This window comes from Sorghum bicolor, chromosome 1, assembly GCF_000003195.3.
Source record: "Sorghum bicolor cultivar BTx623 chromosome 1, Sorghum_bicolor_NCBIv3, whole genome shotgun sequence".
Taxonomy (NCBI): domain Eukaryota; kingdom Viridiplantae; phylum Streptophyta; class Magnoliopsida; order Poales; family Poaceae; genus Sorghum; species Sorghum bicolor.
Window position 1 is genome coordinate 5,728,878 of NC_012870.2, and position 16,086 is coordinate 5,744,963.

General features: G+C 40.2%; 1 protein-coding gene and 1 long non-coding RNA gene across 7 annotated transcripts; one reads left to right on the top strand and one right to left on the bottom strand.

Annotated features, from left to right (window-relative positions):
• On the bottom strand, positions 1,551–14,980 carry LOC110434597. Of its 6 annotated transcripts, none has more exons than XR_002452146.1 (10): positions 14,817–14,980; positions 14,539–14,728; positions 12,105–12,490; positions 9,864–9,946; positions 6,117–6,198; positions 5,980–6,023; positions 5,365–5,508; positions 4,975–5,210; positions 4,710–4,824; positions 1,551–1,935 (listed from the first exon to the last, which is right to left on the bottom strand). It is a non-coding gene; the product is annotated as an uncharacterized LOC110434597 (long non-coding RNA). The 6 variants fall into 6 exon arrangements; XR_002452149.1 differs by lacking the exon at positions 1,551–1,935 and adding an exon at positions 4,031–4,536 and having other exon boundaries at positions 14,539–14,651; XR_002452141.1 differs by lacking the exon at positions 1,551–1,935 and adding an exon at positions 4,031–4,536 and having other exon boundaries at positions 14,544–14,728.
• Positions 6,815–8,526, top strand: LOC8084185 (myb-related protein Hv1). Its single transcript, XM_002463775.2, has 3 exons — positions 6,815–7,123; positions 7,236–7,365; positions 7,533–8,526. The coding sequence occupies exons 1-3, from the start codon at positions 6,988–6,990 to the stop codon at positions 8,248–8,250; spliced, it is 984 nt and encodes a 327-aa protein (XP_002463820.1). The 5' UTR covers positions 6,815–6,987; the 3' UTR covers positions 8,251–8,526.

The following is a 16,086-nucleotide window of genomic DNA, read 5'->3' on the forward strand; positions in this document are numbered from 1 at the left end:
TATATATCAATTTATATAGTATTTTATATATGAATGGTCAAAGTTAAAATAGTTTGATTAATTAGGATGAACCTGGTGAACTTAGATTTTTTATTAGAGAAAGTATGTATGTATGTATTAGTGGAGGTGATAAGATGAAGAAAAAAAATGCTTAGAACACTCAACACAAAGAAATCTCGATCAACTCCTGGAATCTGATGATATTTGCAAAAGAGCTTGTATCGTAATTATCCGATCTTAATCGTGGAGTCTTTGTCGTCAAGGTAATTTGTGGGGTGCATCGCCCAGTGGTTATTTTTTTAATTTTACGACCCATAAAGCTAAGCGAGTGGTAAAGAATGATTAGTTCTCTCTTCAAAAATAAGCAAGAGAGGATCTATTGAGGTCATATTAGGTTATGGGTCAGTTTAGGTACAGTTATATTCTAGTGGCATGGTTCAATCTAGTCCACGGGCACCACCCGTTTATTTATGAAACATATTTTCAATTTTTATACATTCTTGCTACCTACTTCCTCCGTTCTAAATTATAAGGCGCTTTGGCTTTTCTAGATTTATTGTTTTTGTTACACATCTAGATATATATTATATTTAGATACATAACAAAAACTATTGATCTAGAAATGTCATAACGTCATATAATTTGGGATAGAGGAAATACCAGATACAATATTATAAGAAACAATCTTTAATGTTTGCAATATACCCTTGAGCGTATTAATGCAATAATGTCATTGTCTATGAGTGAAACTTTTTAGCACGATCAAACTAAAATCCTATCATTTGATAATTTAACCAAAATCTTCCCGGCCTTCGACCATTGACAAGTACTTCTTCCGTCCACAAAAGAATACAGTTCTTATATTTTTGAGAAACCAAATACTTTTAAGTTTTAACCAAATTTATACCAAATACTAACATTTATGAACAAAATAAATACTATTGGATTCGTTATGAAATATGTATACTTTCGTAACAAACCAATTTCGAGAGATAAATATGAATATTATTCGCTATAAACTTGATTAAACTTAAACAACTTTAACAGACACGGATAATATAGTTACATTCTTTGTGGACGGAGGAAGTACCAAAGTTAATCGCACATTACACACACTATCATGATTTGAAAGATGCATGTCCAATCAAGGTGTCAAGTTGAGATCTAACAGGATCCTCTAATTGCTTGTAAAAGTAAACTTTCGACTAGGATCATATCAGGTCACTAACAAATACGGATTGGAACTTTGCACCAACGCATGAAGCCATGAACTTATCCAACTATAATAACTGAACTATTCGAATCCCAGAAAAAAAGGGCTTGAATTCACCTTCTTTAGTTCACCCCAAAATCCAAAAACTTTTCAAGATTTTTCTGTCACATCGAATCTTGCGGCATATGCATGAAACATTAAATATAGATAAAAAATAACTAATTACACAGTTTGCCTGTAATTTGCGAGATAAATCTTTTGAGCTAATTGGTTCATAGTTAGACAATAATTACCAAAAATACAAACGAAAGTGCTACAGTAGTCAAACCCAAAAAAATTCACCAACTATGCCTCAAAATATTTGTCTGAAAAACAGTATGTTACCAATCCAGTAAGGTGACAATATTTGATGTTGATGAGGGACACAAGAAGCAGCTTAACTAGAGAGTATCCCCCCACCAGCTAGCTACACCGGCGTCCATCGGACCCGGCCCTAGCTAGCTCTCATCAGGAGGAGAGAGGCCTGAGGAGACCGTGTCTTCTGCTCGTCCTGTCAAATCTATGTCGAAAGATATGGGCTGCTGCGAGCCCAGTTCATGGCGTGCAGCCACCAGCTAGCCAGCATGCCGGCCTCAGGCACATGATCCCGCCCCCATATCTCGTCCCCAGCCAGTCGGCAATGCCTTGCAGCCTGCAGGATCTCTGCTGTGTGCTATCTTGACCTAGGAGTAGATATATCAGATATCAAACGTCCTTGCTGGGCTCCAGAGCGCGCCTCAAGCCCTCGAGGGAGGAATAATACAACGATCGAGCAAACAGCAAAAGATATCGCGTGACATATAAAAAGTGAATAACAAAGTACTATGAGAAGTCGCTGTTAACCACCAAACAGTTGTAATTTGCACTGCCTACCTACCAGTGGGAGCGAGCTTTTATATATATATATATGCAGGTACAATCGCTCGGGAATTGTTCATAGATGCATGCATGATGCATATATATGTATCTACTATATATATACAGATCGACTCGTAGTGTCAAAATCGTGCATAGTATGTGTTTCATCTGAACTGCAATATATAAGCAAAGGATACAATGGTCAAAGAATCCCATGTCGAACAGTACGGATGGGACTTAAAGCCTTCCCTTCTCACGTCCTTTCGTGCACCCCTGGCTAGACTGTAGACACTACTATGGACTATGGTTGATGCTACGTGGCCTTGCGGGCCTTGTCGTAGGTATTCTTTCTTTCTCGCGGTATTTTATGCGGTACGTACCTGGCTTTTGTGTGCATATTACTGTTGATGTGTGTATGTAGTTAGCTCACCCTAAATGGATCCGACTATCTCTGAGTTCCCCCTTCTGTTAAAAAAGGGCACATTATTACATTATTTTCTTAGAAAAGTTTGATTGGATTTGTACAAAATATTATCAATATCTGTATCCAGGTTTACCATAAAAATATATTACATTGTTTTTCCTATTGTACTTGTTTTGTATCATAAATATTAGTATTCTTATATTTATTTAAGTATATTTAAGTTTTTTACTTATCAAAAAGCGCAATATGCACTCCTTTTGTGTGATGGAGAGAATATATGCTTATAGTATATGTCCAATGTTTGTTAGGCCCTATTTAGATCACCCAAAACTAAAGTTTTGGTGGACTAAATCTTAGATATAAAGTACTATATATATATATATATATATATATATATATATATATATATATATATATATATATATATATATGGATTATAATAAGTGAACTACAAGCAATGGACATAGACTAATGTGCACCTTTTATATAGTCCATATTAGTACAATTGCTTGCTAACGTACAGGTTATTAGTTGGGTTGCAAGCTAAAATTAGTTAGTCCACCTCTTTGGAATCTAGACTTAAATTTAGTCTAAGTATCAAGCAAGCCCTTAGGATCGCGTGGAGCTGGAAAAAGGGAAACCAAATCCACACCTCCAGTAATTAATTAGGTTGTTCGCGAGGTACAGTCGTTTAAATGTTCATTTCATGGATTCCGAGCGAGGAGATTAGTTAATGACAGATTTGTCGTTAATTACCCGGCAGCACTCTGGGAGTATATGCAAAAAATGGCAGTAAAATGCTTAAGGCCTTTGTTTGTCTTGTTTAGTTGAGGAGGTGAAAAGTTTTTAAGTACTTTAATATTTTCGTTTTTATTTGGCAATTGTTATCCAATTATAGACTAATTAGGCTCAAAAGACCTGTCTCACAAATTATAGATGAACTGTGCAATTGTTATTTTTTAATTCATATTTAATGTTACATGTATGTGTCAAAAGATTCGATATGACGGAGAATCTTAAAAAGTTTTTGAGTTTGTTCAGTTGGCAAAATTTTTGAATTTTGGGTACTGTAGCACTTTCGTTTGCATTTGAATTTTGGGTACTGTAGCACTTTCGTTTGCATTTGATAATTATTGTCCAATCATGGCCGTGTTTAGTTACCGTGCAAAAAAATTTTGCAACACTGTAGCATTTTTGTTTGTTTGTGGTAATTATTGTCCAATCATGGACTAACTAGGCTCAAAAGATTCGTTTCGTAAATTCCGACCAAACTGTGCAATTAATTTTTATTTTATCTATATTTAATACTCCATGCATACGTGTAAAGATTCGATGTGACATGGAATCTTAAATAAAATTGGGGTTTTGGGTGAAAGTAAACAAGACCCATGTACTAACTATTAAAAGATTCATCTCACAAATTACAGATAAACTATATAATTAGGTTTTATTTTATCTACATTTAATGCTTCAAGCATGTGCCACAAGATTTGATGTGACGAGGAATCTTAAAAATTTTTTAAACTAAACAAAACAAGCCCTAACTGTAGTTAGGGCAAGGTCTGTGCAAAAAGACGACGGCAAGCAGCCAAAGCACGGTAACGGTAAAACAAACATACGCGTGCATGCCGGGACCTACGAGGCAGGGTAGGGTACTGACTGGCCCTGAATCTGGTCGGAGCTCGGCGCGAATCGCGGGGGTTCGATCGATCGAGCTGGCGCATGGGTGCCGTGCCAGAGCCACTGCCGCGGACCGCGTGCAGCAGCTAGTAGCTAGCGCAAGGGCGCCCATGGATGCACCCGTCCAAGCCATGGGCTCGGCTCGTCATCGTCGGCCGCAGATCGATGCTGGCCCGGCCCGCCGAGTCCCAAGTCCCACTCCAGCAACCAGGCTGCTGCTGGTCTCGTCAAATCTCTGATGGCGTTCCATCATTTCGCTTGCTTGCGTTTTCGTTGCTCCGACTCCGATCCGCGCCCGCCTGACAGAATCAATCCCACGCGCCTGATGAGCATGCATGGCAACAACTCAATTATTGGCGCCAAGTCCGATCTATCCCGTAGCAGTTGTTGGTCTTCTTCCTTATTTGCGAGCAGTACTTCCGGGGCCTAAGACGGCAAGAACACCTAAGCTAGCTACTGTACGTACCAACCAGTTGGTAATCCAACTTAGCTTACCTGACGTGCAATTGCCGTTCCAAAACAGTGTGCAAGTAACCTGCTACGCCCCCACTTCGACCATGGACCGGTTGTGGATGCTGCCCCGATTTGGGTATGCATGCCCAAACTCTGCCTGCTCACAAGAAAAAGGCAGAGGTAAGCAGAAACTCGCTACTCTTATTATATATATGCTAGAAATACGAAAAACTCAGCTGATTCTATCGAGAGAGAAAAAAAGCTGGAATGCAGTAGCAGTTGGGCCTCGCAATGCCTCGTATATAACCTGGAAAGGCCGAGTAGAGCAGTAGGCAGTGTGGAACTGGTCGCTTCCCTCCCCCCAAAAGTGGACCAAAAATCTGCACATGGCACTCACAGGGCCCCATTCACCTCAGCCCACTAAAACATATGGGCCACTTTTCTTGTAGCCCACTAAAAATGTGTAAAGCTACCATCTTTTGTGAAGGCTGATTGACTGAAGCATCTGTGACGACTAGGAAGGATGTCACCATGGCCATTTCCCTGTTGCAGACAAGCCAACGTCACCAGCAGACCAGTACAGTTTTTGTTTTTTTTTAAGACGAAGCAAACCGGCACAGTAGGGAGCGCTGGCTAAATGACAGATTACTTTCGCAAAGATTCTTGAGAATGCGAGTGATGGCAAATATATACATACTTTTTTTTGGTCATTGCTTCTGGCCTTTGTTCTCTTTTGATCCAGTGTCATATTCTCGTGCCCGAATTACTTTGATTGCAAATCTGTACGCCTTTTCACCAGACACGTGTTCATGACACCCTTGAGTTTCAATCCAACAAAAACCTGCAACAGTGGGCACAAATATTAGGAAATAATACCATATTCAGAAATCATGAGACGTGCACAAGCAGCATGATGGGAAAGGGAGAAAAGAAACGATGAGCAACCTTGCGATTTTCAAATTAATTTCACTCATCAAATTCACTATTACCTACTGAAAAAAATCTACCTTCTTAATTGTAACAATATACCTCCTCTTAATGAAACTCGTGTCAAAGGACACGTTCACGTTCTCGAGAAAACAAACATGTCTAAAATGCCAAAAAAAAAGGATCAAAATGCCCAGAAAAGACCCAAAAGAACCATCCTGATATGAAAGCAAGCCTACGTCACCACTCCATGAGTCATCGATAACGACTGTGGGGCCAAATGGCAATAATGGCTTGCTTATTCTGGGTATATTTCAAAATACTTGAAAATCAAGCAAATTCTTTGACTTATGTTCCCCAAGAGTAGAGTTCAAAAAATGCTTACAGGATTAGTCAGCATCCATGGAAAGGTTCCTAGGCATCAAACACCTTCAGTCCAATAAAAATTGTTCATCAGCTTTACAAGGAGCAAGTATGAATGTGACTGATTCCAACACGGTTTAGGAGTTCAGAAGATGCAACCTGAAGGTTACATCATCAAATAAATGTTCCCTCCATTCTAAACTGTAAGCATTCTGGCATATATAAGATCCATATTCGAAATCTGCAACATACAAAACATACTGAGTAATTTGCTATCCATCAAATAAAACGTGTGTGCTTACTGCATTCATTTCCACAATGCAAACAAATTATGTGATGTGTTCATTCCGTGTGAAATCAGTATGTATCTCTTTCTTAGCTGCGCCTTTTCTGTATGTAGCATCTCGCCTTATTATTCTATTCTTCCTTTGCTTTGCGGCATCTTAATATAATAGCGAGCATGCAGGAGGACCGCGTGTTTGAGGGAAATATAAGCATGATGTGTTTTCTTACAGACTGTCAGTGGCCACTGGCTACGTATATACAGCTCAAAGAATAGAATAATGAACAGGTGCAACATATCCTGTGCATGAGACCATGTATATGTATCGCGTTTAGTCATCATCTAAGCAGAGATCAGATCAGATAACATAAACAAACTACACGAATTGAAGCAGCAAGTCTACGGTGCACAAAGACCAGGTTCAGGAAAAGGTTGGCTGGCTGCTGATAGAGATTCTAATCCAAGAGAAGAAACAACAATTAGAAAGAGAGAAACCCAGATCACCACCACCACCGCTCAAACAGTATTTTATTACTATCAGAGCAGCCACCTTTTTCCATGCCAATAATACACCTCTCCCTTTTCGTTGGCATAAACACACCGCGCCCAGACCGTCATCATGACTAACCAAGTTTAGGAGGCCCTAATCAGCACTTGCTCCATCCCCCGCGCTCGCTCACAAGAGAGAGAGCCCCAGCCAGAGCAGCTCAGAGTTAGAGGTGAGAAAGGAAGACCGAAGACTACGCCATGGGGAGAGCTCCGTGCTGCGACAAGGCTACTGTGAAGAAGGGTCCGTGGTCGCCGGAGGAGGACGCCAAGCTCAAGTCCTACATCGAGCAGAACGGCACCGGCGGTAACTGGATAGCCCTGCCTCAGAAGATAGGTATGTTTGTGCCCATGGCAATCGCCAATTCGCCATGCAGTAGATATGCAGTCATAGCAGCAGCAGCAGCGGTAGAAGAAGAAGAGGCTAATCATATCTGGGGGCTGCGCAGGTCTGAAGAGGTGTGGCAAGAGCTGCCGCCTCCGGTGGCTCAACTACCTCCGGCCAAACATCAAGCACGGTGGGTTCTCCGAGGAGGAAGACAGAATAATCCTTAGCCTCTACATCAGCATAGGCAGCAGGTAAAGTTCAGTAGGTCGTCGTCCTAGCGTTTTCTCCAATCAATTCCACAGTCCACACTGTAGAATTAGCTGCAAACTGTTAGGCACGCACGCACATGGGTGTGTGTGTGCTAGAGTCTAGCTATGACCTGAACGGACCAGTCATGTTGCCTGATGTCTGCGCGTAGGTGGTCGATAATAGCGGCGCAGCTGCCGGGGAGGACGGACAATGACATAAAGAACTACTGGAACACGAGGCTCAAGAAGAAGCTCTTCGGCAAGCAATCGCGCAAGGATCAGCGGCAGCATCAGTTCATGCGCCAGCAGGCGGCAGCGGCAAACGATGGGATGATGAAGCAAGAAGCAGCAGCAACCGGGGATGCAGCCGGAAGCAGTAGCATGGCAGTGGCCAGCTACAACTGGCATCATCAAGCCATGGCGGCCATGCCGGTGCAACCAATACCAGGTTCGATAATGGAAGGCCATCGCCCAGGGGATGAGGTAGATGAGTCAATTCGGAAGCTTCTTTATAAGCTGGGAGGAGCAGGCCCTTTCACAGCACTGTCGGTTCCTCAGTGTGTTCCTCCAATGTACGAGGGAAGTCCAGGTCTCATGCCACCGCCGTCGTCATGCCCGGCGGTGGACGCCGGAACCTCGCTTGATGAAGGCGGTGTGCAGGGTTCCAGCGTGCTGCCGGCGCTGGAGCTGGACCAGGGCTTCCACTTCAACCAGGTTAAGCTGGATGGCCTGGAAAGCTTCTTTGGCATTGGTACTGATCAGAGCATGAGGTGGAGTGAGGTGAGCCCATTGATTTGCCCTAATAACAATGTGGCGGCTTCGACCTCCCAAGGGATGCAACAGTACTGCCTTGCTGTTGATGAGCCAGGAAACCTTGGGATGAAGTAGCCACTGGTTTATGTTTTCATGTACATGCATGATTGTGGTGTAAATTTGTACTAGAATTCATTGGGAATGGTGAAACATGATGAGAGTTTCTTTCAATTAAAAGCAAAATAAAGTTTTTCACCATTCATAGATGAGAGAGATGCCAGGGTGTCTTTCTTCGAGTTTCTTGAAATGGAAATTTCAACTACTCAGCCTATTGCTTTAAGAAACATTTGCAATTTTGGCTTGTACGAACTGCATTCTTCTGTTAATTTATCTGATGATGTTAATACAGTATCGTACCCTGAACGCATGAGTCTATATTTATACTGCCTATCCCTAAATACCTAGACACAGTTTATTTTCAGAATCTACAAGGTTTGCCTAATTTGGGTATAGAAGACATGACCTGCACTTCATGTGATAATAAGGATTTTTTATTAAAAAAAAACTGGCAACGGAGGGGAAATAAAAGACTTCCCCACCTGATATATTGCACAGGAGCACCAAAGAACTTGCTGCTCAAAATAAGGGAGTTTACACAGCAGGAGTTAAGAAATTAATTGGGCATGTACACAAACTGAATCCTTCTATTTCTTTTTATTTCAAAATGAGAAATAAGGTTAAACTGATTCAAATATAATCCCTGTATCAGTTCGAAATTTTTTTCATAATTATCTATCTTCTATAGTAAATCTCTAGGCATTTTGACAGTGATGAATTTTTCTAACCGAGTGCCACAAGATTCATTTGATGGCATATGAAATAGAGATATTTCATTGCCATAAATCTGCTCACGTAGTGTCAGTACTTTGTGTTGACAAATTGTATTTGAAGTTGGAGTGTGAAATGAAGAAACGGTCATTTCGTTTCTATGCCGCCATAAGAAATGATCAAAAGGTTGCTTCCATTTCACTTGTTTGATTCCATACTTCGTTGCACTTCCAGAGTTCATACTCCATTTCACTTGTCACTGCCCAATTTAGTACACATGCTGCTTAAACTATTCCCAAGAAAAAAAATATTCATGGCTTGACTTTCTGCCTTAATGATTAGCCATCGTTATAACAATTTTTTGTCTCTCTACCTTAAGGTACTATCTAAACTGTACATTTATATTATATATGCATTTTTCCTACGACCAAGGAAAATGTCAGCTCAACAAACAGAGCAGACTTGTCAATCACTGGTACCATACATTGTTTTAGAGCCAACAGCTTAATTAATTAATGTGTGCACATTACTTCTCCTTATGTATATGCTTGCATAGATGACGAATTTAACATTGGGTTAGATTCATAACATGTTAGAAGTTATTGGGTATCTAACACCTATTAGGTTCTGTTTGGTTCCTCTTGCTAAATTTTAGCTAGCTAAACTTTAGTCACTTTAGTAGCTAAAGTTCCAAACACATTGACTAAAAGGAGCTAAAATAGTTTAGTTCTATTAGTCACCCAAGAGTAGCTAAAATAATTTTAGCTAGCTAAAATTTAGCAAGAGGAGCCAAACAGGCCCTTATTGTTCTTAAAAAAACTATTATTGTTTAAAATATTAAAATTGCATAATGATATGATTTGTAAAATAAATCATGAAATATTATTCTAATCAAAACAAAAGCTAGCAATTCAACAAACCTGCCACAGAGATGGACATGAATTTTCTCAATCCTGGAGTGCCTTGTCCCTATATAGTCAGCACAGCGGCAGGACACTGTGAACTTCAGAGAAGGGATGAGCAAATACACAAATTAATCTCTAATCTCAAAGCATATGTATCATGAGGAACAAAAGCAAAGGAGTAGCTCTTGAAGCAAGAAAGGCTTTAGGCCCCATAGAAATATATTTCATTTACGATAGTGATAATGTAATGTTAACTGATACCAAGTTAATTAGTTTATGCTTGCTCTATGTGAAACACATTGCTAAATGCATGTTCGAGAGACGGATCATCTTATCAGAAAACTGATATTCTAGTAATTCAAATAAACACATGGAAATACTCCAAGTCTATATGGGTGTATGAAGTATGATGCTTAGAAAGCATCAATGACAAACAAGTCAACAAATAGTTAGAAAGAAACAATAAAATAGTGCATGCTTGAGAAGAGTCAAAGGCGGTAATTTCACTGTTCAAGCCATAAAGGAACGTTGTATATATATAATGAGAAGTCAATGTTGCTTTGGTTACCTGACCTCTTTGTAGGTGAGTTATAGGCATGTTTATAATGATGACTTGATGGGGCAAAGGTCATCTCATCTGTCACTACCAGTTGGTCAGTGAGGAAATTTGTCCACGCTGAATTCATGGGGTGAGTCAATCCACGGCAGCCAACAATTTGATATTTCTTCAAATTGCTATATGGTCCCTATTACAGTTGTTTACTAGCTCCGTTTCCAGGCTCTCATTATAAACCTATTCTCTTTAATGTAAACAACAGCAATAGATGTGGAGAAACTGTGTTCCAAGGAACTCAAAAAGGAGGTATGCTTGTTAACAGTGACTTGGTGATATCATTAGATTAACCTGTGATCGATAAAACTAGAACACTAGCGTTGTCACAACTTAGAATAGACCCGTGTGGCTAGCACCCACTGTCACAGGTTAGAATAGAAGAACGGATAGGATAAGAGATCTCCTAAAGATATGGACAAGAAACCCTTATGTGGATTTTTTTTTAATATGAGCACACTGATGATACATCAGTGGTGACATGCAGAGAATTTCGAAGTGGACACTACAACTATATATGCTGATCTTCTTCAGTAGAGTGAGCAAGTAAATGATGGTACAGCAGATAGCAAGCATGCCATTTTTGTTTTACAGGAGTTTTCAGAAGGACCTTGGGAGACAACAATGTCATGTAACCCCAAGCGAAATCAAAATGTCATCACTAACAAAAATATTTTTAGAATATAAAACTGATTTGCTTAGCAGACCCTTATTTCATTTGATAGCACATCAAGCTTCCTTGTTCTCCTGCAATCTCTCAGCTACATGATATCTATGACAAATGGCTTTGTTTTTCATTTCCCTCATTTCAGCCAAACTCACAAAAGAGGACGATTTTATTATAGGATAAACTATAAAGGGAACAGCTGCTGTCTAATTGAGGTTAGTAGGTTGCTAAAATTAAGAGCTAATGCATGTTGCTTGTAGGGACTAGGATATATAGCTAGACTGTTAGGCAGCGATTGCTTGCTTACTTACAGCAACCGAACTTCAGTGGATGCATGCAAAAATAAGAATATTGTAATAATTAATGTTAAGAACATATATTTGTAAAAATATAATTAATTAGGAAAAAGATAGGCAGCAGACATGATTTTTGCAAACACAAGTAATGTCCTGTAACGAATCAAGGGCCCTGAAACTTATAACGAGAACTGCCCACGCAGGCTACATAAATTTCATATAAAAACCATGACCACGGCTGTAAAGTGGTGAGAATATCCCTGCCCAACTAGGTTTCTGCTAGATAGGGCGCCTTGCAAAACGTCAAACATTCACAACTTGATACACATGCCGTCAATACAGCTGAGTTTAATTCTAACAAGCCTGGACCTGAGACAAGAACTAGACAACTAACACTGTGATGTTAAAGTACTCAAGAAATCGGAGAAGGGCTCATTGTTTATTGCTTGACAGGGACAGTCACTAAGATCGAGTGTGATGTTGCTTAGCTTTTCTGAAGCTAGCACGTACCCCCCCAACATACTCTATTGCACCTATAGAGGTCATAATAATTTAATGATTTGTCATAGGGCAGCTACTTTGTTAACTTGTTGGTTGTTCTATTACAACAGGAAGACGTCGAGATGGCTCTGATTATGTTGTCTAAAGGAAGGATAAAGGAATAATCATAGTAGCATACTAACCTCATTGGCTATCCTCTTCTGTATGGCTGCATCCTCAATATTTTGTTTTCTCGAACGAGCATCCTCAATAATTCAATCATGTATTTCTTTCTATTATATCTGAAAAGCTAGCAGCAAGTTTGGTGCATTAGAAAAATGCAATTACCTCTCATGACAGGAACGAAAAGAATGTTATGACTGTTGCTGTACTATCATGTCAAATAAAAAAAATAATGAAATGAAAAAACACGGTAATAAGATGAAAGATGATGCAGCATATGAAACAGCCAGGAAGAATGCATCATGCTGTTCCAGCGGTCACAAGTTTCACGAGTTGGATCCATTCAGAATATGAATGAACTGGAACTGACATCAACGGAAGGGATCTCGCCGTAATCACCGCATTCCTACATTGTGCAAAAAAGATTGATGGGATGCACGTAGTTAGAAAGGAAACCTTTTGTTTTGTTTGTTTATAAATTATAAATTGTTAGTGTAATGTTGTTGATTCAATACAAACATTCCATCCTGCTGCAGAAGAAGGCCAGTAGTTTAGTTATATAGCACCAAGCTGAACAAAAGAATAATATGCATAACAGAGAACTATATCCAAAAGGCCTCTCTAAAGCATAACACTGACATATTCATGTTATAAAAAAAATTGATTTAGAGTTTTCTTATATTACTCACTATATGGTTGATTTAGTTTTCTTATTTGTGAGCTATAATAAAAGCTCGCTACTCTATCCAAAACCATGTTAGCCATGTCTAGTTTCTCATGGACCAAAATACTAATTGGTGGAAGAGCTGTTGGGCCTTTTGGTCAAAGATGCATCTGAGACAATTAACTTATCTATATGCCAGTAAAAAGGAATCCGAAGTTACTGTCATGCATTCTCAATCAGAAAAATTGATTTCATCCCTGAACCACATATATTGTACATTTGAGGACATGCTACAATAAACCTAGGATCTACCACTTGCTCTTTCGGCACAAGATTGGAACCTCTTTTCATGATCCAGGATAATCAAATGGTCCCTACTTGTCAAAAGAGAAACAAAAAGTGGAAATGATGCACCCTTTTACTTGGTAAACGTGCTTCATCAACATTTCTTTCTAGGGACAAGGGCAGATCTTTACAATACGGTTCTAACATATATCTTGTTTATGTTTGATGCGATATATGGTAGAGCTTTGTCATGTACTTTCAGGCTGAAACTATTTATGAGAATGCAAACCTCGCAGATTATATATTGAATGCATCAGGAAGGTTCATGAAACTTGCGTGAGTACATGTTAAATAAAAGTTGCAGGCCTGCAAAGGAAGGACATAGCAACCAAAAGCCACGCTCTAATTTCATCATCTAAACTCTATTTTGGGCATGCTGCCTGGTCAGAAGGCAGCAATTATGACCACTGCAGGAAAGTCTATCTGGTGCGTGCAGTCCTAACTCCTAACTGAGGTGCCTGTATAAGGAGTACATGTTAATCGCCTTGGATGTACCCAAAACCCAAACGAGTGATCCAGGTCATTGAAACATTAACAAAAGATGATGTGGTTTCCTTTGCAAGGGGCGACCACATCAGCACACACTTTCCATTTAAAGCCTTATTTAGCTGCACTCTAATCCCCTAATCCACGTGTATTAGGGTGGGAAATTAGTTAACTGCCTATCCTAATCCATTCTAATACATGTGGATTGAGGTTGATTGAAGTGGAACCAAATAAGTACAAAGTGGGAAAAAGCATGCATACTAGCGATGCAGATGGGTTACAATTAATCGGCCCATAGCTTCACCTAGAGTACCCAATAAATTTAGTTTGGTTTTTGGGTCAACCCAACCTAATGGAGACAGTTACTCTGGTGACCAGGTCGATCCAGCATTCGCCACGTTAGCTGCGGTAGCTGTACAAGAGAGAACGAGATGGCAACAGTACTGTGTATATGCATGCAAATTAGTACACTAACAAAACTGCTACATGCAACTGTACTATGTTGTAAGGAATCTCTCTCAAACACAAAACTGCTACATGCAACTGTACTATGTTCCAAAATTTTTGCAAAATAGGAATAGTGCCACTTTCGTTTGTATTTAACAAATATTATCCAATTATATACTAACTAGACTCAAAAGATTCGTCTCGTCAATTTCGATCAAACTATGCAATTAGTTTTTATTTTCGTCTATATTTAATACTTCATGCATGCGTCTAAAGACTTGATGTGACAGGGAATCTGAAAAATTTTGCAAAATTTTTTGGGAAGTAAACAAGGCCTAAGTAAACACTACAAAACAGTTCCAAACTGATATCTGAACATTGCAGCCTCTCAGTTCTAGTAGATGCATCAAATGCACAGTCCGATGCCAAATAAAAAGAATTGAGAACCACTTTCAACTGAATAATAACCTGTGGCCGCCAAATGGTACAATTATCTGAAGCTATTACATTACCGTACCATGCAGAGTAGTCTTGCCCCCTTCTCAGCCTGTTCAGCAATTAGAAAAGTTGTACAGCCCCCCTTCTCCTGCCCTCATCCATACACGACGTGATCGATTTGCGACGCCTACAACAACCCTGATAAGGTAGAGTTCGTTCGTCGATCGACTCGCAAACAACAGTTATCCATTCTCTCCGTGTACCCTACATCGAGACCAGGAACCCATAGACTGCGAGGAATCACGTGAACCAGCCAAACTAGAGAAGGACGAATTGGATGAAATTTTGGTACCTGTGTGATGGTCGGGAGGGGAATTCGTCTAGATGGCACCGGCGCGTCAGCACGAACCAGGAATCGTCGAATCGGATAGCCTGCCGCCGCCTCTCCGAGATCCCGCCGACCGCCGCCACGATCCCCTTGCCTGCTCGATCGAGACGGACGACAGAGGAGGCAGCGAAAATTTTGGCGGCACCACGGAGAGGCCAGCGGGGAACCGGGGCGTCGGAAGCGGCGTGTCCGCGTGGGGGAATCAGAGGGTCGCATGGGCTTTCTTGTCCGAATGGGCCGAGTGCTTTCGGCCTGGAAGGCCTCCAGTGTTCGAGTCGAATGGCTTATTGGGCTGCATGTTAGAAGGCCTTCTAGTGGCCGTGAAGAGAGAGAAGGTTTGACCCAGGTAATCAAGCTGCGCTGGGCTCGATTGTCATTGGGCTTCTCTGCCTCGCTGCGGTTCACAAAATCACATGTACTTCAGTTTTCTATTGAAGTTTGGACCAAAATATCGATAGGCACACATCTGCCCGTCATGAATTTATCGCAAGACACGAAAATGAATACGTAAATTTTGCTCACAGGCATATCGATTGACATTGGGATTTATTGATGCATACTGTTAACGTTCGAATTTTTCTAGGCCATTATAAAAGCTTTGAATTTTCTTCGGTAGACAATGTAACAGTGAAAATAGTTATTTCTTATAGCGGGGGAGAGATATTATGAACGGTTTCTTCTTTTTTTTTAAGGAATCTGGAGGGGGTTTACACCCTACAGTTTATTTATTCGAAAGGAGAAAAAAGCTCTCATACAAGAAGTGCAAAAAATAGTAAAGCAAAGCAGAGGGGGGGAGCAGGAGATTCAAGAGACAAAAAGAGAAACGGTTTCTTTTGTCCTCGCTCTATCCTATTCCTCCTCTCTTTGCCTTCTCTGTTCTATCTTTGACTGGTTTAAATTGGTAGAGGTGGAGCACACGGCTTGAATTTGAAGTAACTACCATATAAGAGTTGCTAAGGTAGACGATGGACAAGAGAAAGGAGAAGGTGTGGACTTTGTAGACAAAACAATGCGAAGGGACTTGTGGGCTATGTTGAGGAAGCTATAGAAGCTATTTCGGGAGCACGTGCTTATGGCAAATATTGAAACGACCTAGATTTTTCCAAAAAGGGAAAAATCCACAGATTCGAATTATAATGTGACAATTCACAAATTGAACCATCTCATTATCATATATCAGCTGTTATCGTAGCCATACATCGTGAAAAACAAGATTACAACACATTTACTTTAC